This window comes from Mustela nivalis, assembly GCF_964662115.1.
Source record: "Mustela nivalis genome assembly, chromosome: 8".
Taxonomy (NCBI): Eukaryota; Metazoa; Chordata; class Mammalia; order Carnivora; family Mustelidae; genus Mustela; species Mustela nivalis.
Window position 1 is genome coordinate 54,081,914 of NC_139027.1, and position 12,998 is coordinate 54,094,911.

General features: G+C 39.5%; 2 protein-coding genes across 2 annotated transcripts in view; one reads left to right on the top strand and one right to left on the bottom strand.

Moving 5' to 3' along the window:
• The window catches only part of APLF (aprataxin and PNKP like factor), a 78,112-nt gene extending 70,226 nt beyond the window's left edge, over nucleotides 1-7,886 (bottom strand). Inside the window, exon 1 of the mRNA XM_082744117.1 lies at nucleotides 7,539-7,886. Within this exon, the coding sequence (XP_082600243.1) occupies nucleotides 7,539-7,634 (96 nt within the window). The 5' untranslated portion in view covers nucleotides 7,635-7,886. The remainder of the gene's footprint in view (nucleotides 1-7,538) is intronic.
• An 86-nt stretch (nucleotides 7,887-7,972) lies between these two features.
• FBXO48 (F-box protein 48) lies at nucleotides 7,973-12,784 on the top strand. The gene is given in 5 exon segments (XM_082744134.1): nucleotides 7,973-8,156; nucleotides 8,843-8,986; nucleotides 10,092-10,433; nucleotides 10,871-11,040; nucleotides 11,042-12,784. Coding segments are annotated over 3 exon segments (507 nt in total). The 5' UTR covers nucleotides 7,973-8,156; nucleotides 8,843-8,986; nucleotides 10,092-10,127; the 3' UTR covers nucleotides 11,073-12,784.
• The last annotated feature ends 214 nt before the right edge of the window (nucleotides 12,785-12,998 follow it).

Sequence of the window (12,998 nt, forward strand, 5' to 3'; positions counted from 1 at the left end):
TTTATAACTTATAGTGCTATCACACAAAATTATCTGGTTTGCTCTATCAACAACAGACAATAAATAAATAAATAAATACATAAATACAACAGAGAAATTAAAAAGTGACAAATTCAAACTTTTGTGGTAGAGAAAAATAAACAGCCCTCTGGTGTGGGATTTGAGTATTATGAGAAAATGCATAATCCTAAAGAAGTACAGCATCTATTTCAGACATAATTTACATAAAATATTTTCCTCAAAGTTGTGTATGTGGCAAGTAAAGAAAATCTAAAATTAAGACTTGAATTAAGTGGAGACTCGTTACTATAGTCTACGGCCATACCACCCTGAACACACCCAGTCTCATCTGATCGCAGAGGCTAAGCAGCGTGGGGTCTGGTTAGTAACTTGGATGGGAGGCTGGTTACTGTGAACCAGCTGACAAACCATGTAATTTTCTTATCAAGAGTGTTTTAAAGTTATCAGATGAAGGACACACTCCAGAGCTCAATCAAACTGAGACTCTGTCATAACATTGGATAAGTCCATCTTATTCCTCAACAGGGCAAAAGTTAGTTGATACAAAGTGTTTAATATTATTACACTTCAAATGTACCAAAGGTCATTTTTTTTAAATATTAACAAAGGGCAATTTTGAGGAAACAAACTTGATTTTTGCCAGAGGCTTTCTAGACAGATTCCAGTAAGCTCACTTTAAAAGGTTATAATTAATGAAATGGGTCTTTGAAACTTGTGAAATACTTTCCCACAAGACTAATGGTATAATAGTAGTTAGGTTATCAGGCTATCTCACAAGCATCTATTTAATCCACAATACTGGTGAAATATGGATCACTTAGATTTTAAAAAGTAAAATCCAATACCTTCTGAGCTCCTAAGTCAAGGTTGCTGAATGGTCAGCCAATATGATGGACCTGTGCTGACCCGATATCACTGAAATCTGAACTCACCCAACCTGTCTGGCTTGCAATGCTACTTGCAAAGTGAATGCTACACAAATGTGAGAATCGTCCTTATCAAGAATCGTCCTTATCAAGAATAACATAATGAGTAAAAACAGAAACAAAACTCAGACAAAACCGGGTTTAAATTCCCTCTTGAGACTTTGGTAAAGTTTCTGCAAAGTTATTTAATTCAGTTCGGCAGATATTTCTTAAGGAATTACTCTGTGCGAAGCATTCTTCATGTGTCTACAAGAGGTTTCCAACTCTGATTTTGCAACAAAATCATCTTCAGAGTTCTTAAAAATACAGATACCCAAATGCTACCAAAAGAATCAAATTACCAGAGGAAAGAGCTCAAACAGAGGTATGGAGGCATGTGAGAAGATGGTATATTCAGGTTGAGTAATATCCAGGAGACAGTTTAGAGAGACTGATTTAGAAATAAATATATATGTATGTGTGTGTGTGTGTACTTACGTACATATATATATACACACAAGAAAAGTAATTCACTATACACCTATCAGAATAGCCAAAACCCAAATCACTGACAACACAAAATGCTGGTGAGATTGTGGAACAACAGGAAATCATCCATTGATGATGGGAATGCACAACGGTATATAGCCACCTTCAAAGACAGTTGCAGCTTCTTACAAAACTAAACACACACTTACCATATGATCCAGCATCTGAGCTCCTTGGTGTTTTTACCCAAATGAACTGAAAACTTATGTCTACACAAAAACTTGCACATGGATGTCTATAACAGCTTTCATTCATAATTGCCAGAACTGGGAATAACCAAGATATCCTCAGCAGGTAAAGGAATAAACTAAAGAACATCCAGATAATGGACTATTACTCATCACTAAAGAGCAATGAAGAACCTTATACACACATTACTATTTGAAAGAAACCAATCTAGGGGCACCTGGGTGGCTCAGTCAGTTAAGGTCGGCCTTTGGCTCAGGTCATGATCTCAGGGTCCTAGAATGGAGCTCCTGCTCCACAGGGAATCTACTTATCCCTCTACCTCTCCCTGCCCTGCCCCCAGTCTTGCTCTCTCTGTCCCTTTCTCTCAAATAAATAAAATACTTTTTTTAAAAAATGAAAGAAACCAATCTTTAAAAGTCTATATATACATACTGTATAATTCCAACTATATAATATTCTGGAAAAGGTAAATCTATGGAGACAGTAAAAAGTTCAGTAGTTGCCAGAGGTTGGGAGAGAAAGGACAGAACACAGAGCACTTTTAGAGCAGTGAAACTATTCTGTGTGATACTATAATAGTCAAATGAGTCATTACACATTTGATAAAACCCAAAGAATGTGTACCAAGAGTGAACCTTAGTGTTAAACTATGGACTTTGGATGATAATGACAAGTCAATATAGGTTCTTCGAATAAACCACTGTGGTATGAAATGTTGATAGGGAAGTTATGGGGGAAGAGGTATATACAGAAACTCTCTGTACTCTGCACTCAATTCTGCTATGAACCTAAAACTAAGCAACAATGTCCCTAAAAGTTAAAGGGGAACAGTGATGTAATGTGATTATCCCACAAGCCTAGTCAGGACTTATCAAGTCATCCAATGTCATACACATTCCATCACAGAGCCGGGAAACCATAGATCATACATTCCCTTAGACTGAAGGGCCTTTCCCTCTCTACCATCCACTCTAACCTACCAAACTTCTAACTGTTCTGACACTTCAAATTCAGCTCAACGTCACTGAGTTCACGAAACCTTCCCTGAAGCCTCATCTTAACTGAGAGTTTCTTCTTATACCTCTTTGTATCATGGAACATTCTTTTCTGTTTGGCTCATGATACTGAAACAAACTTTTAATTAAATGTGACCTTTCAAAAGTCAGAGGTTATGCTTAGAAATCCAGATTTCTTACTACTCTTGAAAATAACAATAGGACACTGTTACCAGTTAGGCATGGGGTGAAGAGCAGGGACCACATTACAGATCCCTTTCCTTGTGGCCTTCCCAAAACTGAGGCAGTTGTCAAATATAACACTGCTTTTAGTTACCATAATCCCTGTTTTTCTCCCTCCCTCCAATTTCACTTACTCAAGGTGCCTGCCTGGCTCCGGTCCCCATTCCCATTTGCAACCAGTGTTTAGTTACCTGTTTCTCTGTCTCTCATACCTATGAAACTGTAGTGTCTTGAGAGTAACAACTTCTCTTACATCCCTCCATTCTGGGGGTATATATTCAACTATTTTCTGAATTTACCAAGTCATTACTCAATAAAATAGAAAAAGTGCTAACATCTAATCCATCATGAATCCATCATGAAAGCATTTAATCCATTGCTTCATAGGCTTTAGCAGTTGGTAGCACCACTTCTTTACTATATAAATTCTGTATCCTTTTCACACCTGAGTTACAAGTAAGCTCTTCTTGAGGGTTGGTAGAATGAAAAAGAGAGACATGGAAGAAGGCCTACTATGTGCCAGGCACTGTACTGGGCTCAATAACCAAGGCAGTTGGTGGTGGGAGAGGGGAGGAATATCCAGCAGCTAGGGGTGCTTAGCACATCCCTGGGAAGTAGGACCAGCATTCCAGAACAGCTAGTGAGCTTCTGCAACAAGCAGAAATAATGCAGAGTCCAGGCCAGAGTAGTTACTGGTTACTTTGTGTAAACTTTGTAGGACACTTAGAGCATTCTTGGGGTGGTGAACTGGTGCCAGGAAAGAGTCTATACTAGAGCACCTGACTATCTCCACTGACAACTGAGGGCCTCTTCTCTTTTCAGTTAAAGCAGTCAATTCCATACACCAGCCATTAGGAAGACTACCTAGACAGCTATGTTGTCCTATTCCCTTGGAGGAAAAAGATCAGAAAGAAATGCGTCATATAAACCCTATAAAAACAGAAAAAGGAAAATTTGAAATCAGAAATAGTAGTTTTCTTTTAAGGGTAATTTTCTTTTAAGGCTTTTAAAAAAGAGACTAATCAGTTTTATTTAAGAAAAATCATAAAACAGGGGCACCTGGGAGGCTCAGTGGATTAAGCCTCTGCCTTCGGCCCAGGTCATGGTCTCAGGGTCCTGGGATCGAGCCCCACATTAGGCTCTCTGCTCAGCGGAGAGCCTGCTTCCTCCTCTCTCTCTGCCTGCCTCTATGACTACTTGTGTGTCAAATAAATAAAATCTTCTTAAAAAAAAAAAAAAAAAGAAAGAAAAGAAAAAAAAACCATAAAGCAAATAATTGGGCCTAAAGGTCCTCTGTTGCTTGAGATGCTGTACTGTAAAACATTTTTTTAGAAATCTATTTTTTATTTAAGATAATTGTAGGTTCACATATAATTAGAAGATACAATACAGAAAAATCTCTTGTACCATATCCCCAGTTTTCCCCAGTGGTAACATCTTGTAACACTATGATATGATATCCCAACTAGATATTGATATTGATACAGTCAAGATACAAAACATTTCCATCACCACAAAAATCCCCCATGTTGCTGTGTTATAGCCATACCAACTCCCTCCTACTCCCTTCCCCCCTTCTTTTAATTCCTGGCAACCAGGAATCTGTTCTCCATGTTTATAACTCATCATTTCAATAGCATTATGTAAATAAACTCATACAATAAGTAACCTTTGGGACTGGCTGCTTTCACCCAGGATAATTCCATGGAGATTCATTCTGCCGTAAAACCTTTAATTGGTATAGATCATAAAACAGAATTACAACCTAGTAAACAAAGACCCTGGGTTCACTGTAGACTCCCACTAAAGCAAATGGCACAAGAAAATTAAATTTCACTGTGCTCTGTTATCTTTGTCTTCTTGCCACTGTAAAAATGTAAAGACATTCTTATGAAATTGTTTCACCACCAAATCCATTTTAAACACTGGAATCATAAACCTTTATGCTTGTATGACCATGAAGGCTTGAGAAACTTGTCTCCAAAAAACATGATTTGTTAAGTGAGTTACAAAATCATCATTATGATTAATCATCACATATTAATAATCAATCATTATGAATAACTTGCAATGAGCTACCTGAATTTTCCTACTTTAACTAAGTCTTTGCTCTCTCACACTACAAAAAAAGCCTCACTGGAATTTCTGCTGTTTGAAACAGTGCCTTCATGTTGCATCGTTGTTTGTTCATTTTTTAAGATTTTATTTATGGGCGGGGGCACAGAAGGTGAGGGAGGGGAGGAAGCAGACTCCCCACTGGGCAGAGAGCCTGGCAGGGCTCAATCCCAGGACACCCTGGAGATCAGACCTGAACTGAAGGCAGATGCTTAACCAACTGACCCACCCTGTCGCCCCCTCATGTTGATTAACCACTGCAAAGGAAGAAACATGTCAGTACCAAAATCTTTAAAACCACAACCTGATTTGTTTCTTCTTCAAATTTTTCCTGCCAACACAGTTAGGACATTGTTCATAACCACTTCTAACAGCTGCCAAACTTGGCAAGAGAATCTCATCACTGAATATTTGAAAAGGAGAAGTAAAATTCTGACCAGATAGACTAGCTTTCTACTCCTTTCTACTACTCTTAATACTCTTTCTACTCTACTGTCTTATTTTAAGACAGAAACCAACTATGCTCATCTCACCTCAGCAAGCCTATAATACAAAGATAAAGCTACAAACAATGAAAGGGTCTGTAACCTGTTGCTACGTTTATAAAACACAGACCTTAAATTTATCAATCTTTTCACCAGATTCACAGTACTCTGTACTGGTGATACAATTTGTTAAGCAAATCAAAACTCAACTGTCACCAGATGTAACATTTCATATACAGAGAGAGAGAGAGACAAGAGTGGGAGAAAAAAAAAACAAACCTCTCAGGCAGTTCTCTCAAATGTTTGTATAAATTAAACTATGGAGAAACGTAACAGAATGTTATCGAAACATTTAAGTAATTACTTGTCCAGTTAAAAAAATAAACAGCACCATAAAAGACTCTTAATCTCAGGAAACAAGCTAAGAGTTGCTGGAGTGGAGGGGGGTGGGAAGGATGGGGTGGCTGGGTGGTGGACCCTGGCAAGAGTATGTGTTGAGGGGAGTGCGGTGTATTGTGTAAGACTGATGAATTGCAGGGCGCCTGGGTGGCTCAGTGGGTTAAGCCTCTGCCTTCAGCTCAAGTCATGATCCCAGTGTCCTGGGATGGAGCCCCGAGCCCCGCCTTGCATCCCCCCGCCCGCCCCCCCCCATTGCATTGGGCTCTCTGCTCAGCAGGGAGCCTGCTTCCTCCTCTCTCTCTGCCTGCTTCTCTGCCTACTTGTGATCTCTCTCTGTCAAATAAATAAATAAAAATCTTAAAAGAAAAAAAAAAAAAGACTGATGAATTGCAGACCTGTATCCTGGAAACAAATATACAATATAGGTTAATAACAAATAAAACAAATAAACGGCAAGTAAACTTCAACTTTCTCAATACCTTACTTCATGTACACACATGCACACGAACACATATACACACACAGCTTTAGGACTGACCTCATCAGAACCCCCAATTACCACTCCTTTTCCTGCTCAGAGAAGGGTCCTAAGGCCTAAGGGTTCCACTTGGGCACTGGAGATGAACCCGGGTAATAATCCACACTCTTTACTCTGATACTAGTTCACTGACACCGGTTTGTCTCCACAGCCTGAGAAAACTCCTTGAAGGCAGAGACCCACATCTCCACCACAGTGCTACCACCTGCAAATGTGCTACACAAAGTAGGCACTAAACAAGATACGCTAAATGTTAAGACAATAATACATGTTTTATGTAAAGACCTATGTGATTCCAGAACGCAACAGGAAAATTTTCTAACTCTCAAACATCCTAAGGAGGGTGGAGAATATATAGCTCAGTGGCACTATGTGTCCTAAATCTTTAAATAACCATTCTAGGGCTCCATTTTCACACCTGAACAATGAAGATAGTAAGAGCACCTAACTCACAGGATTTTGAATGGGTTATAAAGTTGGTATAGGTTAAGTCCTTAGATCACCGCCAGGAACATTACACAGTACATAAGGGTTAGCTGCTGGTATTATAGGAAAAGACTTACAGTAAGGCTCATGCAGTCCCACAAAAGGCCAAAAGCTTAAAAGAAATTATTGTAGGAAAGCTAAGATCAGAAGTTGGCAAACTTTTTCTGTAAAGGACCAGAGTCTACTATAAATACTGTACCTTGTCAGGCCAAGAGACAATATCCTCAACCCTTGCTTGGGTCAATGATTCTCCCTGAAAGGCTAGCAAGCTTTTGGTTTGTTTACATTTCACGTTTTAAAACTTAAGAGCCGTTCTTACTACGTGGGCCGGTAAAAAAACAGGCTGTATTGGGACTCAGGGACATGAGCTTGCCGACCTCTGGGTAAGACTGTAATAACGATAATACAAGTCAGTGCTTTTTAAAGGCAACATAAGGAAACGTTTGTGAGTTGGTTAAAGTTGACTGAAAAACGTGCTGCTCGCAGACTTCTAAAATCCAGACATGCAGGGCCGTAGTAGCGGGGAAGCCAGAAACGGGGAGTAGGGCTTCGAGAAACAGCGAGGACCTAGCACGGCTCTCCGGGTCCGGCAGAGCCCCCCTGCCACACTTACTCCCAGCAGCGGCCCGCGGCCGATCACCGTCTCCCCGGGCGCCAGGGCCACCCGGGGGCCGCCGTCCCGCGGCTGCAGCTCGAAGCCCCCAGACATGGCGGCGAGTCCTACACCCCTTCGCAAGGAGACGGTCCCCGCAGCCGTTTCCGCCTTCCATGGACACGCGCGGGTCCTAGGAAGGCCCTGAGAAAAACGCAGGGGGAGGGGGAGCACAGGCTCCGCTCGAACGTCTCCAGGCCTCGCGCAGCTGGGGCCCCAGCGCCGCGTCTGGAGTCCCGCCCCCTCCCTCCGTCCAGTGACGCGCGGCCGAGATTCTTCCAACACTCCGCCTCAAAATTATTTTTTAAAAGCCCGGGCTAACCACCCCCACCCTTTCTCACCGCGCCGTGAAGTATGTCGGGGCTTGTAGTCCTTGACGTCTCCTTCTCCTCTCTTGTTGAACTGAGGCACCCTGGTAAAACTACCACTCCCAAAAGGCAACGCGCGCTTCTCTCTACGCCTGTGCGAAATCCGAGTCAGCAAGGCGGGGCCAGCAGAGGGCGGGACTGAAGGGACTATGGCGAAGGATTCGAATTCCAAAGGAGTTAATTCGCCGGTGGAGCTACGGTGGCACTGGAGGTAGGAGGGTCTTCCCTTCCAGCCCACGTCTGGACAGCTCAGCCTCTGCTCAGTCAGCCTCTGCTCAGTCAGCCTCTGCTCAGCCCTCTGGAACTGCGGTGACAGTCGGTGCTGACGGTTGTTATCGTCGCTTATTTGTCATTGCTCCGTGTTCCTGGGACTCGGGCAGCTGCACCCTGCGCGAGACCCTCAAGGAGGGTGGCTCAGTGGGATGTGGGTCATTCCTTCCGACCCGTGGGGTTGATCTGCGCTGCCTCCCGATCGCTTGCTCCCTGTGACACCTGAAAAGGGACGAGCTCTTATCCAAATAGAAAGGTAATTCAGCATAGTATGGTTCAGGAAGAAGAAGTGGCAGAAGAGGGATAGTTGTCCAGGTATCCAATCAAAACTGGACTTAGAAGAAGATGCCTAGTGGAAGTTTAGGAACCTCACCAAGGCACCCCCAACTGTTAAATTCAAAAAATTAATTTGCCTCATGAGGAAGAACAATAACGAGAGGACGCATTTTATTCTCCATTGAGATTCCGGGAAAAGTAACAAATGTCTAAACGCATGGTAATGTTCTCTTAATATGAGATTTTTTTTTTTTTTCAAGAATATAGTAGGTTGGCTTGGTTTCTATTGACGGGGAGTGATGAGTTCCCTGGCAAAAATTTGTTCTTGACTCATGAATTTGTTTCTATCAGTTTGCTTCCTCACTTCCCCAAAACTTCGAGAGGAAGTCCTCTGTTGAGCAGAGACATTAAAATTCTAACCACCATAGCCAATTCGGATCATAAACAACCAAATGAATGGGAGCAACTGTGGCCTTGGCAAGTCCAGAAACATAGGTGAGTAACAGGTCTAGAAAAGGGAATAATCACTAAAAAGAAGTATTAAACATAATAATCATTAAAAATAATCATTAAAAAGAAGTATTTAATAATCATTAAAAAGAAGTATTTAACAAACCCCTCCTCCTGCATTGTCACCCCCCCCATTATAAAAGGAAGTACAATATGGAATAAGCTGATTTTAAGTAATATGAGCTGTCTTTATATGCAAAAATAGCCCCGTGCTTTGAACTGATTTTGGATATATATATCCATATATATATATATATATATATATATATATAATCTTTAATTATATGTTGTACCTAGCTGAATCATAAACATTGTTTATAGTTGTTACTGTTGCTTTATGGCCTCAATGACTTCTTAGTTCATAATTATGCATGTAGGATAGCTTCAAGAGGCCATTTCTAAAACACTAATCTGAACTGAATACTTGAGTCCTTGTGTTATCATTGTAACCTGGACTTTGACCTCTTGTCTATTTCAGGTATTATTTATGTTGACTGTGAGCACCTACCTACTAGTAGATAAATCATTATATATGCTACAAAAGTACATCAGATTTATGATTAAGTCACAAAGTGTAGATAAAGAACGTAATGACAAGGCATCAGTTCCCACAGACAACTATTCAGAAGTTTAAGAGAATTGAATCATACGCATTTTCAGAAATATTTTGGGCAAATGCTTATAATCAAATATGCTCCTACAACAGTCATTTCTACTACTAAATTCAAATTATAGTCTGTAAAGAATCACTTCTCTTTATTAGCTAATGTTCTTTGGGAGGAGAAAAACAAATGTTTAGAAACAAACCCATTTACCAAAAACATTTAAAAAGAAGAAGGGAAGTAACGTGTTGAGTTCCTCCCATGTGCAATTCAGATGTGAAGCTAGGTGCTTTACACATAATCCTTGTTAATCCTCTGTTAATCCTTGTAAGAACACACAGGAGAGATGCATCATTGGCCCCATTTTACAGATTGAAAAACTCAAGAAAATTACGATTCTTTAAATCATACCCAGAATGTATCTGGCTCAGAGTAGGTTCTGTAGTTTGATCTGAAGAGACTGAGCATGTTTAAACTTTGCCTTTTAGGTTACACATGAGGATAATTTGCTAAGACATCAAGCTATGCAGAAAAACTCCGAGAGGAACCATAATTCAAGAATTTCTGGCATAGAATTGAATTCTGTGGATGCTGAGAAGGAAAAAAAAAAGATTCAAAATAACTTTGTTGAACTGCTACCTCCAGAAGTTACTTTTAAAATTTTCAGTCAGCTAGACATTGGGAGTCTGTGCAGGGCTTCACTAACCTGCAAGAGCTGGAATAACATAGTAAGAAACAGTGACTCCTTGCGGAAACCTCATTGCTTGACTCTAGGAACTGTATGCCAAAGAGAAATAGACGATGATCTAGAAAGTGGATACTCCTGGAGAATAAGTTTAGTCTTTGTAGTCTGTAGTGTTTTTGACAATGTGGTGGTAGGCCAACTCCACCTTCTGCATGAGGAGGTAGGATTTACTAGACAGAGTGGCATACAGAGTGTGTTGGCTTTTGAAGTTACTCTTCTCTTACAAACCATCCCGTCCATTCTTTTACATTTTTTTTTAATCCTAAATTTGGGCATATTCCTCTGTTAGCTACTTCCTTCTACTTTATCCAAAACTCACAGCAAACTCTGTGGCTCTCCTTGCATGTGTACCTGTATGCATATGCCCACATGTAAGCATACACACACAACACATTTATTAGTATATGTGTTTATCAGTGTAAATACTTAATATTCTTTTCAGCCCTGTCAACCAACTCCTCTGGTTTTAAACAAACTCACTACCTACTACATTCTTTAACAATGATGATTTACCTCTTTCAGGTAACACTACTGAGGAATTACCAGAAGAGTAAAGTGAAACACGAATGGCTAAGTGGCAGATACAGCAACATATGTTCTCCTCTGAGCCTACCAGAAAAAATCATGTACCCAATGGATGTAGATACATGGGGGGAAATTCTAGAAGCAGAACTGGAAAGAAAAGCTGAAAAATTACCAAGATCTTATAACTTTGAGACTTTGAAACTAAAATGACTCTTAGGTTCATTTTTTTTGTTGTTGTTTACCATTTTAATGTTTAACATTTAGAAGAAAACTAAGTAGAAAATAATGAAAGTCAAACTTTGTTTTTATTCTGCACTTTCATAAAAAATTTTTCTGGTTTTATTGTAAGATAAAAAAATCATGAAATGTCTGTGTAGGAAATGCTATACTGATGGAGTGATTTCAAAATGTGTTGCTTCATGTATTTATAACAGCATATTGCACTACTTTAATGACGAGAGTTGATTCGTATTTTCTACTGAGTAGTAATTCAAAAATTCAGAAAACCATTTCAAGAAACTGATTAGAGATTCATTCAGTAGTAGACCTAATTAGGCTCATAACAGGAAGTAGACCACTAGGAAGACTATCTAAATGAAATTAATCACAACATGTTTAAATGTAGAGTATAATTTATATTTGGATAACTTTAAAATGTCCATTTCAGTGCAATCAGATTGAATTGTCAAACACTGAGCCCATCTTAAAATGTACTAAACTTGAGGTTTAGTTTAAAATTAATCTGACCAGAAGGCTAAAACTTGTGAGAGTAAGATTCCCATCACTTGCCTACTGACCTAGAACTGCTCTCAGGGACATATGGAAAGTTTCCAGAACACTTGAACTGCCAGTTTTTCTTGGCAAAAGCTTTCTTTCTAACAACCTTTTAGCACCATCTAGTGTACTACTGGTAGATAACCAAGACAAAGGACTTGAGGTCCTTTTTGTTTTCCTCACATTTCAAAGAAAAAAATATATATATTATTTTAGAGAACCCCATATACCTGACTTGTTGGAGTTTATAGCTCTCCAGGAACCTTCAGTTTAAGTTTTGTTCTCTTTTTCTTAAAAGTAGATTGTATGGTACTTACTCTACCAGATTGTTCATTCTGAATCTGTGGTTAGCACCATGGTTTAAAAAAAAAAAAAAAGTATCTATAAAACTAGTTAGTATAGCATTTTCTTTTTAATTGTGCTCCATAGCACAAAAAAGAATAATCCATGGAAGCTGTATTTTAAAAAGACACACAGTATCAGAAAGATGCCTCACTCTATACAAATGCCCCTTGTTGGATCAAGCAGGTGAGGATCAACTAGAAGGGGCCTTGAAGTGCCATCTTTAAGAATAATTAACAATCCCTTCTAGAGAAATTCCTCTCACCTCCCACCCACCCAACTCTCTTCTTGGCAAATTTTCTTGTAAAACTTACCCTCTTTACCTGGAAATCATCCCTATATTGTACCATTCTGGATTAAGTGACCTTCAATAGAGTTCCCGTAGTTCTGTGTACATACCACTCTTAAAGCTGTCTACCACATTAAATTGTCTGTTTTGTTTGTCTCCCCCGTTAGACTGTGAGCTTCTTGAAGGCAGGGACCATTTATTTATTTTTATGTTCCCAAACCTGGAATATAATAGGTATTCCACAAAGATTTGTTAAATTATTTCTATATTATTTATTTTAATCCTTCCCAGACAGTATAATAAAAATAATTTGCTATATTATTAGCAGACAACACTGTACTGAAATGCAATGTACAACCCATAAGATAGATGGATTGCTTACTATTAATGCAAATACATGAATAATTGTTTTAGTCTTCTCAAAAGCTGTAAGAGAGAAACAGGGAAATAGAAATGTTTTGTTTTATGTTCTGGAATAAACACTTGAAAATAAACTTAACCCAAAATTATCACTTATTTTTTAAAAAGATTTTATTTATTTGAAAGAAAGAAAATGAAAGAGAGAGAGCATGAGAGGGTACAGGGGCAGAGGGAGAAGCAGACTCCCCACTGAGCAGGGAACCTGATGTGGGATTTGATCACATGACTCCAGGATCATGACCTGAGACAAAGGCAGTTGCTTAACCAACTGAGCCACCCAGGTGCCCCAATATCAATTAT